This window comes from Saccopteryx leptura, chromosome 1 (assembly GCF_036850995.1).
Source record: "Saccopteryx leptura isolate mSacLep1 chromosome 1, mSacLep1_pri_phased_curated, whole genome shotgun sequence".
Taxonomy (NCBI): domain Eukaryota; kingdom Metazoa; phylum Chordata; class Mammalia; order Chiroptera; family Emballonuridae; genus Saccopteryx; species Saccopteryx leptura.
Window position 1 is genome coordinate 140,160,132 of NC_089503.1, and position 23,083 is coordinate 140,183,214.

General features: G+C 38.8%; 1 protein-coding gene and 1 pseudogene across 2 annotated transcripts in view; one reads left to right on the forward strand and one right to left on the reverse strand.

Annotated features, from left to right (window-relative positions):
* The window catches only part of CENPK (centromere protein K), a 41,556-nt gene extending 18,567 nt beyond the window's left edge, over positions 1–22,989 (reverse strand). Inside the window, exons 1-5 of one of the 2 annotated variants that reach the window (XM_066375941.1) lie at positions 22,923–22,989; positions 18,809–18,863; positions 12,503–12,653; positions 7,132–7,188; positions 2,849–2,921 (exon numbers count right to left, since the gene is read on the reverse strand). In XM_066375941.1, the coding sequence (XP_066232038.1) occupies positions 2,849–2,921; positions 7,132–7,188; positions 12,503–12,619 (247 nt within the window). In that variant the 5' untranslated portion in view covers positions 12,620–12,653; positions 18,809–18,863; positions 22,923–22,989. Of the gene's footprint in view, positions 1–2,848; positions 2,922–7,131; positions 7,189–12,502; positions 12,654–18,808; positions 18,864–22,644; positions 22,796–22,922 lie in introns of those variants that run through there. The other variant, XM_066375950.1, reaches the window with a different exon arrangement.
* LOC136389033 (small ribosomal subunit protein eS8 pseudogene) lies at positions 19,961–20,502 on the forward strand (annotated as a pseudogene).
* Positions 22,990–23,083: the final 94 nt, after the last annotated feature.

Below are 23,083 nucleotides of genomic sequence, written 5' to 3' on the forward strand. Positions count from 1 at the left end.
TATAATAAACTAATGGATTATGAATAAAGGCTGAAAGTAATCTGTGACAATAAGGTTCAATATTTTATGACTGGTGTATGTAATATATAAAAAAGGAAGAATCTAGAAGTACTCAAATTTATGGCAAATCAAATAGATTCCAATCAATGGTCAGAGAAAAATGAAAATCAGTTCATGAATCTGCAGTACCTACAGAATATCATGAAAAAGATGTCTAGAAGCTAGAGAGATATAGAAGTGTGACATTACAAAGAAGTCTAGTTTGGGTATATAGTTTTGGAAATTGTGTCACCGCACCCCTCCCTATCCAGTTTAAATGTTGAAGTCCTAACTCCCAGTACCTCAAAATTTGACTATATTTGGAACTGGGTCTTTAAAAGTTAAAATGAGGTCATATACAGAGATTAGGATTCAGATGAGTGACCATGTGAAGACATAGGGAGAAGATGGTAACCCAAAAAGAGAGACCTCTGAAGAAAACAACACCTTGATCTTGGACTTCTAGTCTCCAGAACTGTGAGAATATAAAGTTCTCTTATATATACTTAAAAGACCCTGTTGATGGTACTTTGAGATGGCAGCCCTCGCAACGAATATAGAAGCCACTAATACAGATATAACACTTAAAAACAAGAGCAGAAAATATAATGCTGGCATATAGAATTTAGAAGAATAAATGATAAGAGCTGAGCATGGTCCTCTGGAGAACATCAACATTTTAACAGCAGAGTGAGAGCAGCTTTTGAGATGCTCAATATAATGCTCAGAAAGCAATAAGATATGTGTTGGATGAAAATAAAAATCACAATTTTATATATATACCTTTCAGAAGTGCTAAAATAGGCCCTGGTCAGTGCCTCAGTGGATAGAGCGTTGGCCTGGTGTATGGATGTCATGGGTTCAATTCCCAGTCAGGGCACACTAGAGAAGCAAATACCTGCTTCTTTCCCCTCTCTACCTCTTCTCCTCCTGCCAGTGGCTAGATTGGTTCAAGCAAGGCTCCAGGTGCTGAGGATAGCTCTGTTGTTCTGAGCATGTGAGCCTCAGGTGCTAAAAATAGCTTGGTACTCAAGCATTGGCCCCCGATGGAGTTGCTGGGTGGATTCCAGTTGAGGTGCATGTGGAAGACTGCTTCAGTATCTCCCCTCCTCTCACCTAAAAAAACAGAAGGAGGAGGAGGAGGAGGAGAATGAGGAAGAGGAGGTGGAGGAAAAAGAAGAAAGAAGAAAGAAGGAAGAAGAAGGAAGAGAAGAAGAAGAGAAGAAGAAAAAGAAGAAGAGAAGAAGAAGAAAAGAATAGAAGGAAGAGGAAGAAGAAGGAAAAAGAAGAAGAAACACTAAAATTAAAAGACTACTATGTGGGTGGGCCCTGGCTGGATAGCTAGATTGATTTAGAGCAGGGGTCTTAAACTCGCAGCCCGCCGAACAATTTTGTGCGGCCCGCAGACTAATCCACGAAGTTCAAAATATTTTGGATAAAATTAAGTAAGCCTAGGGGCCTACTTGTATTTTTCATTTCTCTAGCATCCTAGCTAGATATTAGCTTAGTTAACAGCAGTTGTGATGCGAACTACAATTTCTGGTCGTTTTGTGACACTGAGTAAACTGCATGTACGATTGTGCTTGTTGTACTGATTTTTTTTTGTTTTCAACTGCAGTGAGAAAAGTGTTGCGTAACAGTTGCCTTTTGTAGACCTAGTGCGGCCCGCCGAACGGCTGTGATCTTGCTCTGCGGCCCACATGCTGAGTTGAGTTTGAGACCCCTGATTTAGAGCATTGCCTCAAAGCTCTAACCACCCTGAAATGAAGGTTGATCCTCAGTCAGGGCACATACAGGAATGGATCAATGTTCCTAACACACTCTCTCTCTGACCCTTTCTCACTAAAATCAATAATAATAATAATAAAAAAGACTATGTGGTAGTGAGGGTATAGAACAATGGTAGACACTGGCATGATAGTACTTATGACCAAGAATGCAGATGAAATTGTCTAGAAAGAGAATGAAGACAACAAACTCCCAACAACTGTAATACAGAATGATAATCTTACAAAGGAGACTAAGAAGGTAAATGGGGGACTTAAAGAAAGGAGATAGAGAGTCAGCAGAAAAAAGAAGGGAGACAACCTGGACTGTGGTGGTCCAGTGGAAAAGCACTGACCTGGAATGCTGAGGTCAGCAATTTGAAAAGCCATCAAGGCACATACAAGAAGCAACTACTACAACTTGATGCTTCTGCTCCTTGCCCACCTTTCTCTCTCTCCTCTCTCTAAAATCAATAAATAAAATCTTTAAAAAAAGAGAAGTATATATAGAAAAAGAGAGTAAAATCTATACAGAATACCATATACAGACTTACATGCATAGAAAAAATCAGGCTTTCATAATAAAAATGTATTCCCCAGTTGGTTGTTTTAACTACAGATTTTTAAGCCATCTTCTATTTCCCAATTAAAGTCTTCGTCTGACAAGTCAAAAGGCGACATATAGTCTATGTAGCCCATACATAAATAAGTATCTAAAATAACTTTTCCAATAGGTAAGTTTTACTAATTAAGAAACAATCTACAGTTTCTAGTGAAGTGACCATAAAAGACAGTCTATGAGAATGAAATGTGCTGATAATGTCCCCATAATCAAGATTGCAATAATGTGAGAGAGATATGTCCCTCTATATTAGTAAAATAAGCACAAAAAAATACATAAAGAAAGAAAAATAGAGTGAATTCCTAATATCAATGCAATTCAGGCAATTTCACGAAGGCTCTTATAAATCTTCTTGTGAACATTAAATTAATATTCTATTACTTTGTTTACAAAAATATAAACCTAAAAGTAAGAATCTTACTTTCAGGAGTTTCTTTCTGCCATTGACTGAGTTCAGCAGTTAAACACTTCACTTGCATAATCAATAATGACAGCTAGGAAAAAAAGAACAAGAGAATAAAGCAAAACCATTTCTTGGAGAATATTCATAGCTACTCATAGATGAACATGCAGATATTCTTCATAGTTTAATATAAGGTCTTCATATAAATGGCTTACATACTAGTCATCTAGGCTATAAAAAATTATCACTCCAAACAGAATTTTGCTTTAAACCACACTAATTAAAGCTCATAAATTACTGGTTATACCAGTGATATAGTATTAAAAAATGATCAATTCTATTTCACCAGTCAACCTAAAATAAAAGAACCTAAGTACAGTACATTAAGTTTATACTCTAAATTAACATTTCTTTTAAAAACCAGGATGTTATTTCTTGCCAACATTTTTAGACAAATTTGCATAAAAGATGCTTTTTTTTCCTCCCTGTACATTTTCAGAAAAACTGCAACTGTTTTAACTGAGTAGTGAAAAATAAACTTTAAATATACATAGACACAATCATAAAATGAGACTGGTTCCACAAGCCACACTTTAAAAAATCAGTTTTATTACACAATAGTTTGTAAATTATATACCCCGTTAGCCAAAGATAAATTAGGATGAATATGCTTATGATATTAGGTGGCTCCAATCACTATCATTTTGATAATTAGGAATTCATGTGATAAATTGCTTGCCTGTTAGACCACAAATTAAAGTCTATGTATGCTTAAAGTTAAATTTCAGAACATTTTTTATCTCCTCCATATAATTCTTATTAGTTGTCAAACATAAAAAATTCACATTTTAGCTTGACCTGTGGTGGCATAGTTAATAAAGCATTGATCTGGAATGCTGAGGTTGTTGGTTCGGTCCAGTCAAGGCACATATGAGAAGCAATACTACAAGTTGATGCTTCCTGCTCCCCCTCACTTCCTCTCTCTTTCCTCTCTCTAAATTCAAAGAAGCATCAACTCATAGTTGCTTCTCATATGTGCCTTGACTGGGCAAGCCCAGGGCTTCGAACCGGCAATCTCAGCATTCCAGGTTGACACTTTATCCACCGTGCCACCACAGGTCAGGCAAATATAAAATCTTAAAAAATAAATTCACAGCCCTGGCCAGCTGGCTCACTGGTAGTGTTAGCCCAGTGTATGGAAGTCTCAGGTTCAATTTTCAGCAGGGCACATAGGAGAAGCGCTCATCTGCTTCTCCACCCTTCACCCTCTCCTTTCTCTCTATAGCTCTCTTCCCCTCCCACAGCCAAGGCTCCATTGGAGCAAAGGTGCTGAGGATGGCTCCATGGCCTCCACCTCAGGTGCTAGAATGGCTCCTGCTGTAACGGAGCAACGCCCCAGATGGGCAGAGCATCACCCCCTAGTGGACTTGCCAGGTAGATCCCAGTCAGGCGCATGTGGGAGTCTCTCTGTCTCCCTGCTTCTCACTTCAGAAAAATACAAAACATAAAATAATAAATTCACATTTCAAAAAATGTAGTGGATATTACTGTAATGTTTACACTAAAAAACCTTTATTATATGATTTTTAGGATACTGAGCAAGTAGCTCAAAGACCCTGCACTCCATATTATAACATTACCTATTGAATAGTCAGAGGTAAAAACCCCAGATTCCTTGAAAACTTTACATAATTATATTAAAATGCATTTCAGGTATTTAAATTATTTACCAAAGGAGAGTTCAACATTATTTTCTTATAATAAGAACCTGAAAACGTTTTTTGTTCAGATTATTTCTGATCTTGCCATAAAATTAAACAACCCTTTCTAAAAATATATATAACAGTAATATTTCTAAAGTTATTTAAACAAAAATTTGAGAAAACCTGTAATTTTCTCATTTAAAATATCTAACTTTTTGCTTTAGAAAATAAATAGAGTTTTAATAATGAAGTTCTGAAGTTGAACAGGTGTCCAGGGAAGAGTGAACAAAGTAAGCCCTGAGATTACCCTTAAAGGCGTGCGCACTGCAAGACTGGCATCTGTGAATTTGTACAGTGGCCACTGTGCCTAAACTGTGCAAAGGAGATGACTTACCTCCTTCCCGTCTGGGAATCAGGTATTTGGATAACTGTTAGGCAGAGGAGCCCTATGTGACGAGCCCCCACAAACAACCTTAGGCACTGAGTCTCTAATGAGGTTCTTGGTGGATAACATCTCATACTTGTCACACAACACTGCAGGGACTAAGCATGTCTTGTGTGACTCCACTCAGAGAGGACTCCTGAAAGCTGGTGCTTGGTTTCGTCTGGACATCATCCCATGGTCCTTTTCCCTTTACTGATTTTACTCAATGTAATAAATCTCAGTCCTAACTGGGAGACCCTCAACACAATAAGACATTTTGTGGATTAATTAGATGTTATTATTGACTATCTAAAGATAATTTACACCTGCATAAGTAACACCCTCAAAGCTACTGTTTGGCTCACTGCATGATCATCATTTGGAAACTTACAGGCCCTATCCCTACTGATTCTGATTCAGTAGGTCTCGATTTCTACACTGTAAGAATCACATTTCCCAAGAAAAACGGATGATACTTTGTAAACTAATACTCTCCTAAATACAGTATGCTGTTTTACCCAGTACAACATAGTTCTATATTTATTGACAGATACAATTTTTTTTTTTTTTTTTACAAATAATGACTTAATTCTTTATCACCAATTTTTAGATTAAAGATCTGGTGTGGCATGCTCTCCCTCCCAAAAGTACACCCGCACCTTTTTCTGCCCCGCTGGCGTGCAGCTCTTAAACTTTAAGGGTCTCCATGAGACTTGCAAAGGAGGGAGTAATGGGCAGGGAGCCAAACCAGCCCTTGCCTAGACTTTCTCCAGGTGCTTCTCCTATGCTAAGCCCCTCCTTGTTTCACTGTTCCCAGCATTAATAGGTGTACTCTCTCAAGAAAAAAATAATAATAAAAAAATCTAGTGTTAAAAAAAAAAATCTAGTGTAACATTCACTTCCAAAAGTGACAAATTAGATCCCCCTTTCTTTCTCTTTCATTTTCACATTTTATTGAGGATTATGTGCTCACAGAGTATAGTTTTTCATGTTGTCATAATGAATTCAAGCATTACTCCTTTTCATGTTCAGCTGGAGTGCCTTCAATTATCTTTTGACATGCTCCCACCAGTTTCGGGGAACTTTCACTGGAATTATTTGTATATTTGACTTTGTTATTAGAATTTTTATTACTAAAACATTTAAAATTTTTTATATGGTCAAATACATCTAAGTATTATTTTATAGCATCTAGATTTTTATTAATAGCTAAAAAGTTCTCCAGTCTCCATGCTTTTCTTAAAAGACTGATGGCAATCCATCTAGAATGTTTTTACAATGAAATATGGAAGTTGGATATCTAGCTGTACCAGTACCATACCATTTACTAAACACTAACTCATTCCTTTCCCATACATTAGAACTACTATGTTTGTCATATTTTAAATTTTTAATCAGTTGAACTGGTTCTTTGGTGTATTCCTAAATAAATTCCATGGGTCTCCGATTGTTAAAATAGATATCTTGCCTGACCAGGCAGTGGCACAGTAGATAGAGCGTCGGACTGGGATGCGGAGGACCCAGGTTCGAGACCCCAAGATCACCAGCTTGAGCGCAGGCTCATCTGGCTTGAGCAAAAAGCTCACCAGCTTAGACCCAAGGTTGCTGGCTTGAGAAAGGGGTCACTCGGTCTGCTGAAGGCCCGCGAGAAAGCAATCAATGAACAACTAAGGTGTCACAACGAGAAACTGATGATTGATGCTTCTCATCTCTCTTTGTTCCTGTCTGTCTGTCCCTATCTGTCCCTCACTCTCTGTCCCTGTTAAAAAAAAAAAATCTTAATTCCTTTTTAAGCCTAGCATAAAATCAGTTAAGATTCCACACAGTAAATAACTGTGGTTACTGTATCTAGTACAAAGTAGAAAAGTCTCTGTTCTAACTTTCCATAAGGAATAACATTAATAGTAGCCAAGGGGCAATTTATTCAACAGTTAAATGTATGTGTAGCTGTGAAAAGATAAATAAAAAAGAAAATATTCTTACTTCTTTATAACAGTTTATGCAAGAAGTTTTAAAAATACTTCTCTCAAATAAGAGAGTAGAGAATTTTCCAAATGATTAAGCATACAGGTATTTAAGAACTATTATACTTGTGATAAATATCTACAGATAAACTTCTTATCCAAAACACAATGAATTCCACTTACCTATTTGGAAAGAAAAAGGATTCATACCTGTGCATTTGAATCAGTCAGTGTCTCTGTTTCAATAAGCGACAATTTATTCTGACACTTGATTGAAAAAGGAAAGAAAAACAAGTCACACACTATAACCCAAAATTTCTTCCCCCTCCCCTTTTATACCAGTCACTGTGATATTCCGCTAAAACAATATACAATTCTAATGCAAGAGAACAGTTGTTTTTTTAAAATTCCTCACTTTCTAAGCAAAAGGTTAAGAAAGTCAGCCCAATAGGTCCCAAAGTGAATACAATAAAAATAAAAGGGTATACTAGATTCTAAACAGAATTTAAGAAATGAGTATGAGAAATAAGGAAAAAAGAACAAAAACTTATAGGTAGGATCAATTAGGAAATAGATAAAATGAGGAATAAGACAGAAAGCACTATAGAAAAATAACAAAAGAGGTAAGAAAACAATATCATAATAAAGCCCCCCCTTTTTTTTTCTGAAGCTGGAAACAGGGAGGCAGTCAGACTCCCGCATGCACCCGACAGGGATCCACCGGGCACGCCAACCAGGGGGCGATGCTCTGCCCATCTGGGGCATATCTCTGTTGCGACCAGAGCCATTCTAGTGCCTGAGGCAGAGGCCATGGAGCCATCCCCAGCGCCCAGGCAAACTTTGCTCCAATGAAGCCTTGGCTGCGGGAGGGGAAGAGAGAGACAGAGGAAGGAGAGGGGGAGGGGTGGAGAAGCAGATGTTTCTGTGCCATTAAAAAAACACACACCATCAACAGTGATTATATCTGAATAAAATTACAGGTAATTTAAATTATATTTCTGGTTATTTGTATTTACAGTATCTTTATTCCAGAATTTTAAAGTGTTTATTTGATACAAATTGATGACATAGGCCATGGAATGGAGCAAGATCTCAAATGCTCTAGAGAATAACCATTTTGCAGCTTCTTTTATGCATTTAAAATTAAGAAGGGAGTATGTCCAGAGGTGGGAGAAAGCAAGGTGGGTATTGGATTATAGGATAGTTAACTAACATAATTATGTGCTTTCTTTTTTATTTTTCAGTAACAATTGACATTCAATATTACTTCATATTAGCTTCAGGTATACAGCACAACGGTTAGACAATCATATAATGTACAAAGTGATCCTCCTGATATTTCAAGTACCCAAATGACACCATAAGTTATTACATTATTATTAGCCATATTTCCTATGCTGTACTTGACATCCCGTGCCTATTCTGTGACTACCAATTTGTACTTCTCAATTCCTTCACCCTTTTTACCCAACCGTCCAACCCTCAGCAATTCCACTTCGGGTATATATATCCAGAAAAACTCGAAACATTAATTTGAAGAGACGAGGCCCTGGCCAGTTGGCTCAGCGGTAGAGCGTCGGCCTGGCATGCGGGGGACCCAGGTTCGATTCCGGCCATGGCACACAGGAGAAGCGCCCATTTGCTTCTCCACCCCCCACCCCCTCCTTCCTCTCTGTCTCTCTCTTCCCCTCCCGCAGCCAAGGCTCCATTGGAGCAAAGATGGCCCGGGCGCTGGGGATGGCCCCTTGGCCTCTGCCCCAGGCGCTAGAGTGGCTCTGGTCGCGGCAGAGCGACGCCCCGGAGGTGCTGAGCATCGCCCCTTGGTGGGCAGAGCATCGCCCCTGGTGGGTGTGCCGGGTGGATCCCGGTCGGGTGCATGCGGGAGTCTGTCTGACTGTCTCTCCCTGTTTCCAGCTTCAGAAAGAAGAAAAAATTAACAAAAAAAGAAAAGAAAGAAAAGAGAAGAGTATTCTCGTGTTCACTGCATCATTATTTACAATAATCAAGATATGTAAACAGCCGAAGTGTTCATCAATAGATGAATGGAGCCTGATCTGTGGTGGCACAGTGGATAAAGCGTCAACCTGGAAATGCTGAGGTTGCTGGTTCGAAACCCTGGGCTTGCCTAGTGAAGGCACGTATGGGAGTTGATGCTTCCAGCTCCTCCCCGTCTCTCTCTCCTCTCTCTCTCTCTCTCCCCCTTCCTCTCTCCTCTCTACAAAAATGAAGAAAATAAAAATTAAAAAAAAAAATGAGGAAGCTGACACTCCAAAAAAGAAAAAATAGGTGAATGGAAAGTTTGGTATACAATGGAATGTAAAAAAAAAAAAATAACAACATACTGTATACAATAGAATAGTACTTGACCATAAAAATAATGAAATTTTACCATTTTTGACATTATAGATAGGCCTACAGGAGTATTATGTTAAGTGAAACAAGTCACACTAAGAAAGACAAATATGATTTCACTTATTTGTGATCTCTTGAGGGTACTTATTTCAAAAGTGAGTCAACCTCGATGCAATGAAACAATCGATGGTGCTTGCTCAAGGCAAAGATAAACCTTTAAGTTAAAGGTTATGTGCCCCGAGCATGACCATCTCATTACCTGCCCATTTAGGATCATATGTAGTATTGTTGTTTTTTATTTTAAGGGTTTTTTTTTGTTTTTTTTTGACAAAGACAGAGAGAGTCAGAGAGACGGACAGATAGGGACAGACAGACAGGAACGGACAGAGATGAGAAGCATCAATTCTCTGTTGTAGCTCCTTAATGTTCAGTGATTGCTTTCTTATATGTGCCTTGACTGGGGCTACAGCAAAGTGAGTGACCCCTTGCTCAAGCCAGTGACCTTGGGCTCAAGCCAGCAACCATAGTCATATCTATGATCCCACGCTCAAGCTGGTGAGCCTGCGCTCAAATCAAATGACCTTTGGGGATTTGAACCTGGGTCCTCCGCATCCAGTCCAACGCTCTATCCACTAAGCCAGTGGTCCCCAACCTTTTTTGGGCCACGGACCGGTTTAATGTCAGAAAATATTTTCACAGACCAGCCTTTAGGGTGGGACAGATAAATGCACAAAATAAAATTATGCAACTGGCGTAAAAACTGTGGTATTTTAAAATATAATTGTTGAACTTGCGAGACAAGCGTCAAGAGTGAGTCTTAGACGGACGTAACAGAGGGAATCTGGTCATTTTTTAAAAATAAAACATCGTTCAGACTTAAATATAAATAAAACGGAAATAATGTAAGTTATTTATTCTTCCTCTGCAGACTGGTACCAAATGGCCCATGGACCGGTACCGGTCCGCAGCCTGGGGGGTTGGGGACCACTACACTAAGCCACTGCCTGGTCAGGCACGATCAGATGTAGTATTGTTATATAAAATAACATTTTAAGTTATTTTAAAAATCAAATTTCAAAAAAAGAAATAAAAATTCTATACTGAAAAGTATCAAAAGCAAAAAAAACACTCCAAAACGATTATATCAATTATCTTGAAAATTTTGGAATATCAAAATTTATGGTAAAAAATAATTTGCAAATTAAGGGAAAAGGGGGGGGGGGGGAGTGCTAATCTGCCCTAATGTGAAATGTTACTGGGAAGAATAGAATGTGAAAAATGTCTGTGGCTTACATCACATATTATACTACCTCCAGTAGCATAAATTCTTACCAAAGTACTGTAGTGTACCAGAGGTGATTCTATTTCAAGTCAAAAAAATGTAAATACATTTCAAAAACAACATTTTTCTAAGTCAATTCAAATTTTCACTTAAACTCCATACTTGTGTGTCCTCTCCACTTCTATATTCTCCATTTCAGGAAGTAACTGCACTAACTACACACTGGCCCAAACCAGGAACCTGAATCATTTCACAGCAATTAATCTTCAAGTCTTTTTGGTCCTATCCTGATAGTATCACTTGAATCCCTTTTTCTTTCTATTTGCAACGACAGGATTTAGTCCTAAAGTACTTCCTATGAGGACTACTGCTACAACATCCTAATTGCTCTTTCTACTTGTAGTCTCACTCTTCTGCATTCCATTTTCTTCAAAACCACCAGAGTAATTTCCCCAAACTACACTGCTCACAAAAACTAGGGGACCCAGGAATGTGCAGATACTCCAGTACTTTCAGCCTTTTGTAGAGCACATTTTCGCCAATGAAATAAAAGTTGATTTTGCATCTCATTTGCATAATTGAACACCTTCCTTTGACTCACTTGCTTTTCTGATGTTCTTGTTTAATAAAAAAAACCAAATTCTTTTTTTAATCGCTTCATATTTTGAAATATCCTCTAATTTTTGTGAGCAGGATATATATCTCATCGTATCACTTCATGTTTATAGTCTTTAATGGCTCCTCAACAAAATCCATCATGTTCTTGCCACTAATTATCTTTCCAGTGTCACTCCACAAGTCCTTCTTTTCCTAATTTATGTTGTCATAATATTCTATAAGGAGTTCTCTAAACTCCCCCAACCTTTGTAGATTTCCTTCCTTCTATTTTGTTTATCTGTGGGTCAAATAATTTTGCAAATATGATGTATATGTTTGCTCGCTTATAGTTTGCATTGGGTGTGGGGGACAGGCTATAAGCAGGCAGGGTCATTATAGCCTAAGGCTTAGTTTCAAAACTAAGCTTTTACCCACACCCTTAACTGTTGCATGATGGGGGGTGGTGCACTCTCATAAGGAATCCCATTATGCCTCAGATAAGTGACTTTGTATCAGAGACTTCCTTGTTTGTATATTGGATTAAAGGTTTTGATTTCTACACTATTAAATGAGGCAGAGGACCTCATGCTGGGGGAGAGCAGAGAAAGGCCACGTGGAGGAGAGAAGCAATCAAGATGGCGGAGTGTTGAAGGAGAAGCCAGTTAGTGCAGAGTTTGTGCAGAGAGAAAAAGATGGGGAACAGAAGTGAATAAGGCTGGTGAGGTAGACACCTTTGATTCTAGGAAACTCGGATAAGTCAGTGGCTTTGGGAGCCCTGAATGGAAAGGGAAGTGTTTTCTCACTATGTGTATTTCTTGCCTGCTGGGTGCAAGCTAGGATTAAAGCTAATGGCCCACCAGTTCTTGGCTCCATTGTTTCCTTACCCTCTGTCAGATTCAAATGCGAACCTGCGTGGGCCAGGTGGCTGTGATGGTGGCCGCAGCTACTAGCTTTACAATATCTCTCCCATTTTCACAGGCTAAATAACTCCTATTTATCCTTTAGAAATGAATTCAGTCATTACTTCTTTTGGATGCTACCCTTGACCCTGTAAGTCTGGGTTTAGGACTCCTCCGAAGTATAATCTTTGCACTTTTATCACAATACTTCTAACATAATCATTATTGCCTCCATTAGATGATAATCTCCTTGAGGGTAGGGACTGTCATAACTTTTCATTTACTACAAAGTTCATTGAATAAATGCTTATAGGTCTAAAAACTATAAATATTTATTATATAATATTTTGACTTTCAGGAATCAGCAGAATTATTCTTTATTAACTTATTGAAATGGAATTAAATCTTACAGAAATTAATTGATATATCACTTTAGTCTCTTGATACTTACTTCTTCCATATTTTTCCATATTTCTTCACATTTTTTAATAAGCTCTTCTTTAGCATCTGTAACATCTTCTACATCTGTAGTACTATCTGGATCTAGATCTTGATTACTCGTTGACATGTGCCTTGTGATTTTCTTAGCCTTAGAAGGAAAACTAAAATAAAAATATTTATTCATTTAACAGTATTTGTTGAACACCTATTACCTGCTAGGTACTCACCAAGGAGCTAAAGATACAACAGTGAACAAAAGAGGTAAAAATTCCTCTTTCGACTGTGCCCATATTCTAGTTCAGGAAAACAAAAAAATAAGCCAAAAGAATTTTAAATACATACTGTAGTGGATGAAATAAAGTATAAATGCTATGAAGAAAAGCAAAGCAGAGAAGAAACATAGCGAGTGCTGAGGAAGGGACAATGTAAGGTCACATAAAGTTGCTGAGAAGTTCAGAACAGAGTGAAAACATAAAGGAAATAAGGAAGTGAAACATGGTGATATTTAGGGAAAGAGGCTCCAGGTAGAAAAAACTGCAAGTACAAAGGCCTTGGGGCAGGAACAGGACTGTTGTGTTCCTGGAACAGTAGAACAGCCACTGTGACTAGAATGGAGATGTAAGAAAGAACACAAGAAAAGGTCAGAGAGGTAACAGAGATGAGATCAAACAGGCTTTAGGCTACTTTAAGAACTTAGGCTGAAATAATAAGTGATTAAAGGGTTTTGAACAGAGGAATAATATAATTTAAATTACATTTTACAGTATAACTATGATTAAATTAGCCAAGTAAGGACAGAGCAGGGAAGCCAGGTTGAAAGCTATTGCAATAACCCAAGCAAGATGTGGACCAGGATAATACTGAGGCAGTACCAAATGTCCAACTCTGAATATATTTTCAAGATAGAGGCAACAGGATTTCCTAACACCCTGCAAAAGAAAGAAAGAAGTCAATTATTACTGAACAAGTTTGGATGTAGGCAGCTGGAAAGACGAAGTTGCTAGTTTCTGAGATGGGGAAGATGGTGGAAGAAACAAACTCAGCAAGATGTGGGGGAGTGCTAATTAAGAATTCAGTTTTGCAAACAAAAACAAACTCATGACAACAGATCAGTGGTTACCAAATGGGAAAGGGGCTGGGGAGAGGGTGAATTAGGTAAAGGGTGGAGGGGTCAAATTTATAACAGAAGGAAACTAGACCCTGGGTGGTGAACAGATATGAAGTAACAGTGATGTACACCTAAAATTTACATAATGTTATTAGCAATGTTACCTCAATTAGTTTAATTTTAAAAAAAGAATTCAGTTTAGAATTAACTAGATTGAAGGTGTCTATTAGTGGAGCTACTAATTAGGCAATTGGATATATCTGTAGGGAGTTCAAGAAAAGTTTAAAGCTAGAATTTGAGTCACCATTATACTTATTTAAAGACATGAGCCTTGGTGAGATCAGAAAAGGAAGAGTGTATAGACAGACATGAGGAAAATTATAGACCTGGAAAAACTGAGATAAGGAAAAACCACTTAAACAGTGTGAGGAGTGCCCAATAAGAGGAAAATCAAGACTATGCTATCCAAAAATCCAAGATAAGAAAGTGTACAAGGAAGAAGTGATGAACTGTCAAATATTAGAGACAGGGTCAAGTAAAATAAAAACAGAAAATTGACTACTTAGCAATATGGATAGGGCACTGTACTTTTCAGAAAGTCGCAGAAATATTTCAGGTTGTCACTGTTCACGCAAAGGCAGAGTCTCTTTACCCTCCCCTTGAACCTGAGTATAACTTTCTGACTGCCTTTATGAATAGAATACAATGGAAGTGATGCTAACATGACTTCAGGATTAAATCATAAAAGGCAAAATTGCTTAAATCTGTCTCTTTTGGAACACTTGCTTTTGCAACTCAATCACCATGTTATGAGGAAGCCCAAACAAAGTCAAGAGAGCACACGGAGAAGCACACATAGAATGGAACTGAGGTTCCCAGCTAAGAGCTAGCATCAACCACCAGCTGTGCACATAAACAGGTTTCCTGATGATTGTGAGTCCTACCTGAATTCTTGATGCACAGAATCACTGAGCATAATAAATGCTTGCATTAAACCTCTAAGTTCTGGGGTGATTGGTTACAATTTCACTGAAGTAAATATGCAAAAACGAGGCCATTGTAACCTTCATAAGTGTAGTTTCAGTAGATGGTGGAAGTGAAAGCCTGAATGGATTCAATAAAAAATAGAAGGCAGGGACTGGACATGTCCAGTATATGAGACATTTTCAAGTATTTTTCTCTAAAAGAGAAATAAGAAAGCAGTTGGAGGGACATGGGGCTCAAAAGATTATTATTTTTTAAGATGGGTGATAATAAACCCTCTTTTTTGATACAGTAAGAGAAGGAAGAATAATGAGATCTAGTGTACAAGTAGAGAGGTTGGCATAAGGTAGATGTACATATAGTTCATTTATTTTAATGGGAAGGTGGGCAAAATATCAGGAGCACAGATACAGGTAGGCAAGTAGATATAAGTAGGAGCTTGGTAGAAATTGGAAGTTCTATTTAGGTTACCTCTCTTTTCTCAGTAAAATGGTAACTAAGGTTATCAACTTTTGAAAGAGGGTAGAGAAAAAGCACTGGAGGTTTAAGAGCAGAAGGGGCCTGACCTAAGGTGGTATAGGGGATAAAGTGTCGACCTAGAATGCTGAGGTCGCTGGTTTGAAACCCTGGGATTGCCTGGTCAAGGCACATACAGGAAGCAACTACTATGAGTTGATGCTTCCTGCTTCTCTACCATTTCCCTCTCTTTCTTACTTCCCTCTAAAAATCAATAAATAAAATTAAAAAAAAAAAAGAAAATTTTTAAAAAAGGGAAGAAATGTATATAATAGCTGTCAGGGACCGAAAAATTAACAGGGTTTTTAGAGTTTGGATTTCCGGAGGACAGAGGTGTGGGAAACTGGCTTAAGCTGACAGTCTGCCCAACCTCCCACCTTGCTTGCCTGATTAAAGTTGAAAAAGGCTAAGCCCTTCCCCACACCTCCATGTATTTGCTCATCCTACCCCTCATGTTCCCAGAAAAGACTGAAGGCAAGTTTCTTCTTTGTGTAAAGTTAGGATGTTAATGTATGGTGGGGGTTTTCTGCACTTGGTAGAATTCTTGGGTTGCCTTGGAAATTGTAATTAGAAAGTCATTAATTTGCTAATGTCCCACTTAGCCCTGTAAGTAAAGGAAGATGTGGTTTTCAGATGGCCATTTCTTTCTGCTAGGGTGGTATGTTTCTGCTTGCAGTAATTGCAGAGCCCTCCTGATCCCATCTTTTAATTCTTTAAGTCTTTTTTCTTAATTCCGCAACATTCTCACTCGGGACCTGAAAATACTAGTTGTGCTGGTTTGCGACAGATATATATGAGATGAGAGAAGGTAAAATAGAAGGGTTACTGGGTAGTATTAAAGGCCCACTTGAGAGGCCCTGGCCGGTTGGCTCAGCGGTAGAGCGTCGGCCTAGCGTGCGGAGGACCCGGGTTCGATTCCCGGCCAGGGCACACAGGAGAAGCGCCCATTTGCTTCTCCACCCCTCCGCCGCGCTTTCCTCTCTGTCTCTCTCTTCCCCTCCTGCAGCCAAGGCTCCATTGGAGCAAAGATGGCCCGGGCGCTGGGGATGGCTCTGTGGCCTCTGCCTCAGGCGCTAGAGTGGCTCTGGTCGCAATATGGCGACGCCCAGGATGGGCAGAGCATCGCCCCCTGGTGGGCAGAGCGTCGCCCCTGGTGGGCGTGCCGGGTGGATCCCGGTCGGGCGCATGCGGGAGTCTGTCTGACTGTCTCTCCCTGTTTCCAGCTTAAGAAAAATGAAAAGGAAAAAAAAAAAAAAAAAAAGGCCCACTTGAGATTAGTATTCATGTATTTAAAGTGAAACTAGAACATGGCTGTGTTTTCCTACACACAGAGACAAAGATAAAAAGAGTAACCAAGTCTCACAGATATGACCATAGGCGTCAATAGCTAAGGTAAGATGGAAAATATACTCACTGGAGGCAAAAAGGTAAAGAAAAAGAGAGGCCAGGTTATTGGAAGGATCATCCAGTTAGATAGTAACATCATGAAGAATTATGATAGCAGTGTTGCAGAGGATGACAGTGAGCTAGGAGATAAAAATCTTCAAGGAATGAAGGAGTGTTGCTAGATTGCTACAAGGAGGAGTGGTGGATGATCAGGTTTGAAGGCATGAGATTCAAAGTTGGGCTACACAGAGCATTAAAGAACAATGAGGATGTTTACCCTATAATATCAAGTGCAAACCACAATAACCCAACCCCCATTTTTATTCATATGGAACTTGAGTTTTATATTGCTTAATCAATCTTTTTTTTTTTTTTAGGCAACAGAGAGGTTTTAAAACTTTAAATAGATATACTATGTTTATAGATGGAAGGGCTCAATATTTTGCAAAAATGTTAATTCCCAGCAAGTTGATCTACTGCCTCTTTTATCAAAATTCTTAAAAGTTTTTGTGGCCCTTGTCAAGCTAATTCTAAACTTTATATGAAAGTGCAAAGGGCCAAAACAGCCAAGATCATCATGAAGATTAAGATGGGAAGACTTCCTTACCAGATATCAAACTTATTATAAAACTAACTTTAATAGGTGGAATTAGCATAGATAGGCAAATTAAACAATGGAATAAATAAAAAGCCTTTCTAGACTCACACATTTATAGACCTATGATAAATCACAGAGGTGACGATGCAAATTAAGGGGAAAGAAGAACAATCCAAATAGAAACATATTTATAAACTATTCTGCTTTTTTTCTTCATGTATATGTATTTTGGCCCATATAGACCCCCCCTCATTCTTTTTTTTTTTTTAACAAATTACATAGTATTTTGAGGAAAGGTAAGCCTAGATATATACTTCAATCTTTACACCACTACTCCATTGTTAAAAAAAAAAAATCAAAATAGAAATAGAAATAATAAAGGAACAGAAAGAAAATATAAAGATTAAAAAAAAAACCCTTGGATTATAAAAAGCCTTTCTAAAAACTAAGCAAAATAGCTATACAAAAATTTTCAAAATTCTGAATGGATAAAGATATCATTAAAAAGTTAAAATTTAAAACCCAAAAACCTAACAAAAATATTTATAATATATATGGTACCCAAATCTAATTTAATTAATGTATAACGAGTGCCTATAAATTACTAAGACCATATCAACAAAGCATCATTTAAAAAAAAAAAACTAAAAAAGTGATTATTATAAAAGTCAGGATATCTGGCCTGACCTGTGGTGGTGCAGTGGATAAAGCATTGACCTGGAAATGCTGAGGTCACCGGTTCAAAACCCTGGGCTTGCCTGGTCAAAGCACATATGGGAGTTGATGCTTCCAGCTCCTCCCCCCCTTCTCTCTCTCTCTCCCTCTGTCTCTCCCTCTCCTCTCTAAAATGAATAATAATAAAAAAAAAGTCAGGATATCAATTACTTTCGGGAGAGGGAGAGGAGGTAGAAACAGAGGGAAGGCTGTGATTGGGATGGGCCAAATGAAGAAAATTTTGAGGTGATTATTAAAGTTTTCTTTCTTATCTGCATGGTGATAAAGGTGTTCACGTTATAACAACTTCTAAACTTTACATTTATTTGTGTGAGATGTTTTGTATCTGTATTTTACTTTACGATAAAAAGATAATAAACAAAATAACAATAGAAATGGGTAAAGGACAAAAATAAGGAATTCAAAGAAAAACCAAGAAATCCTTTTTAAATTAGAAAAAAGAAGCATTCTTAACCTTCCTTATAACTTATAAACATAGAATTTATATAAAATTTATTTTTCATTTAAACTAGCAATAGTAACATATTTGCTAAGAAACAATATTGGCAAGAGTATAGATAAGATGAGAAGTATATACTAGGCTCTGACTGAATAGCTCAGTTGGTTCGAGCATCATCCTGATATACAGAGGTTGCCGGTTTGATCCCTGGTCAAGGCATATATAGGATAAGACTGATGTCCCTGTCTCTCTCTCTCTCTTGATCTCTCCCTTCCTCTTTTTAAAATCAATTAAAAATAAAAAAAAGAGGCATGTACTGTTGGTAGACAAATTGCTTGGTAGAATAATATACAATATCCATCAAAATTTTAAATGGATTTATCTTTTGATCCAAGAAATTCTATCCCTCAGAATAATCCTACAGACAAATATATCTGCATAAGCCTACACAGGTATGCTTATTACAGCATTATTTATATATATAAAAAAATTATAAGTGTGAATTCTACAATCAGATTGTCTAGGTTTAAAACCTGGCTTTGATACTTACAAGTTGTGTGACCTTGGGCAAGTCACTTAAACTGTCTGTGTCTCAGTTTCCTTATCTGTAAAATGAAGAAAATATTAATTAACTCCTTGGGTTGTCATGACAATTGAGTTAATTCCTTAGAACTGTACCTAGTATATAAAGAAGTATAACAGTATTAACTATCAACACTACTATTAAGAATCTGAATGTCAAAAAAAAAAAAAAAGAAGAATCTGAATGTCAACTAGTAGCAAATTGGTTAAATAACTTATGCAATATCCAAAAATGTTTACACTAAACATCTTCCTTGCTATACTCAAAAAGATACAGTTAACTTCACAAAATCATAGTCATTAACAATCTTAGAATTTTTTAAAGCAAAAAATAAAAAAATATATTTTTAAAGTAAAAGCTTATATGTATTTATTTTAAATACCTTAACTTAGACATTAAGTACAAAGCAATCCTTCCCCATTCTGTAGACTACTAACCAATAAAATACATTATCAGTAAACAAAATTAATATGTGAAACTGTGTATGACCATGTGGACAGATACTCAACAAATTAGATAGATTAGCAGCTCAATGTAGCATTAGAATACAAATAAATAAAAACATTTCAGGGTTTAACTTGGCCCTTTTCCCACATTCTATATCTTTACATCTACCTTTCTGGAAATAGAACAAGTAAATCTTTTGAGGTCCTCAATACTCTATCCAATTCCCAATTATTTAATGAAGAACAATATTGCTATATTTAGGGATACGATCCCAAACAAACTTAAAAAAAATCTTTTTTTTTAAGTGAGAGGAGGGGAGATAGACAGACACATACATCCTGATTGAGATCCACCCAGAAACCCCCATCTGGGGTCCATGCTCGAATCAACCAAGCTATTCTCAGCACCTGAGGCCAACACTCGGACCAACTGAGTGACTAGCTGCAAGATAGGGAGAGAGAAGGAAGGGAGAGGAAGAGAGAGAAAGGGAGGAGGGGAAGAGAAGCAGATGGTCACTTCTCATGTGTGCCCTGACTGGTGATTGAACCTGGGATGTATGCACCCAGGCTGACATTCTATCCACTGAGCCAACCAGCCAGGGCCCTCAAATTTAAAACATCTAACACAAAATTAAAAATATTCATACTATTGCTTTTCTGCCAGTGCCAAGCCATGGGTATTTCTAGGGGCAACTGGCACAAGTGCCACAAGACCGGAGGCAAGAGAAAACCCTACAAGAAGCAAAAGTATGAGCTGGGATGCCCTGTTGCCAGCACTAAGATTAGCCCCCATCTAACACACACAGTCCATGTGTGGGGAGGCAACAAGAAGTACCGAGTCTTGAGGCTGGACATGGGCAAGTTCTCCTGGGGCTTGGAGTGTTGTATGCGCAAGACAAAGATTATTGATGTTGTCTACAATGCATCTAACAACAAACTGGTCCGCACCAAGACCCTAGTAAAGAACTGCATCGTGCTCATTGACAGCACACGGTACTGATAGTGGTACGAATCCCACTATGCACTGCCCCTGAGCCACACGGGGGCCAAGCTGACTCCTGAGAAAGAAGAGATTTTAAACAAAAAACGACCAAAGAAAATTCAGAAGAAATATGATGAAAGGAAAAGGCAAAAATCAGCAGTCTTCTAGAAAAGCAGTTCCAGCAGGGCAAGCTTCTTGCATGCATCGCTTCAAGACCAGGCCAGTGTGGCTGAGGGCAAGGAGCTGGAGTTCTGAGGAAAGTCAAGGCCTGGAAAGTAAAGCCTCCTCCCCGTCTTAGTTCATGTAATAAAGATGTTTATTCTAAAATTTAAAAAAATTTAAAAAGAAATTCATACTATTATCGGAAATAGCCTAATACACATGAAATACAGTAATAGAAAATACGTACTCATGTAATACTAAGGGGTATTCACTTATTTTCTGTTGCAGCACTTAGCTGTTTACTGATTGCTTTCTCATATGTGCCTTGGGGGGGGGGGGGCTCCAGCAGAGTGAGCGATCCCTTGCTCAAGCTAGTAGTGACCCTGCACTCAAGCAGGTGAGCCCATGATCAAGCTGTATGAGATCAGCTCAAGCCAGCGACTCAGGGTTTGGAATCTGGGACATCCACATCCCAGTCCAACGCCCTATCCACTGTGCCACAGCCTGGTCAGGCAACAAACACATCCTTAATATATGCCATTTGTCAGAAACTGTAGCAGTAGCTGTGTAGGTGGGAAGATCTGTCTTCATGGAGCTTACATTTTCACTGAGGAGAGACAATATAGTCAAATGGACGAGGAAACCCCTGATATGACTTCAGGTAGTGAAAAATGCTATGATGTGCTGACTTATATAATACAGACAACAAATGCTTTCAGAATTTGGGATAGAGATCAAAGAAATCTATGTGGAATCATAAAGGGCTTAGTACAGTGCCTGGTGCACACTACTAGCTCCCTACAATTGTCATTTTCAGCCTTATCCTCATTATTTTGCCATGGAGTCTAACAAATGAGAAGCTGTAAAAGTGAAAGCTAGATTTACTGTGGAGATGCTTTCAAGGTATAAAAACATAAGACTGGAAGGCAAGGATGAGCATGGCAAATTTGTGAGATACACAAAAAAGTGATCCTATTAGAGCAGAAGGCAGAGACGAAATGAGACTTTTCAGGTAGAATGGAGCAAATAAAGGGAATCTTTCAATTTAAAAATAAACAAAAGCCTTTAGAAAGTATGTACTATTGCCTGACCTGTGGTGGCGCAGTGGATAAAGTGTCGACCTGGAAGTGCTGAGGTCGCCGGTTCAAAACCTTGGGCTTGCCTGATCAAGGCACATATGGGAGTTGATGCTTCCAGCTCCTCCCCCCCTTCTCTCTCTCTGTCTCTCCTCTCTCTCTCTCTCTCTCCCTTGCCTCTCTAAAAGGAATTAAAAAAAAAAAAAAAGAAAAAGTATTTACTATGAGCAGCTCCTTCCCTGTAACCGGGGTTCACCTCAAAGCAAAAGAAGAGATTTATCTGGTTTGAAATAGCAACCAGGAGGCTATTAAGTAGGTTTTTGAAAGCAGTGTGTTAGGGAGATCATTTTGCTAAGTTGTATTTAACGGGTTAAAAAAAAAGAGACATTAAGATGGTAAATTTTATGTTAGGGGCTTTGTTTTAACCACAGTATATTTACTTTTCTCCCTTTTTTTAAAGATGAGAGGTGAAGGCTGGAAAGCCGCTAAGAGATGGAAGCACAGAACTGGGCGAAGGAAGAAGGGTGTATGGGCCACTCAGGTTACTTGGTGTATATGGCCAGTAATCACAGCCATCACAGCTGCCAGTCAGGTACACGTTCCCATTAGATTCGAACAGACGGCAATGAAACTGTGGAGCCAAAAACTGGTGGGCCATTCCTTTATTCTAGTTTCGTACCCAGCAGGCAAATAAAAACGAACACACAAGGCTTCAAAACCCACTCATTCAGTGCTCACAAAGCTATTGACACATTCAGGTTTTCCTAGAATCAAAGGTCCCTCACCAGCCTCAGGCCCCTCTGGTTCCCCATCTCCTCTCTGCACAAACTGGCTTCTCCTTCAGCATCCTGCATCTAGGCTGCCTCTTCTTCTTCACTTTGCAAAAACATGGCCTCCTTCTTCCTCCTGCTTCTTCACAAACTTTTCCTGGCGCGAAATCCCCTCCTCCAGTATATATTAGCATAACAATGGACCTTCTCAAGCATGAAGGTAATTATCCCTTTCACCTGGCAGCATCATTCTCGTGGGCAGCGACATTTTTAACAAAGCGGGCATAAGAACCATATAATACAAACTTATTTGCCCAACACTTGGCATGGCAGGGTCTCTCCCCATAAAACAGTAACAAGCGCTCACCACCCTCTTTAAATAATGTGTGAAAGAATCGAGAAGCTCGGAGAAGACATGAGAAAGCCGCAGATAAGCAGCAGATCCTTCCACTCCCCCCACCGGTTCGTCTTTCTCTCCGAACCCGCGGGGTTCTAGAGCCGAAGAGCGGGACTGGAGGCCGCCGGCTTTCTGGTTTCCCGGAAGTAAGGGTCCCACCATCGGCGCTGCAGTTCCACATCCCGGGAGCCGCCAGCTCCGGCGGCAAGTGCAAACCGCTGCAGCGCTATCCCCAGCCCAGTTCTTACCCCGACGGAGTCCCTGACTTCCAGTCGCCTCCGCCTAGCGTAAACAAACCATCGGGACCCAAGACTGGTGCGCGCGCTGCTTGCTGATTGGACGTACCGAAGCCAATCCTGAAGCTCGCTGGGTTGATGACGAAAGGGCTGCGCCGCTGCCTTGGGATTGG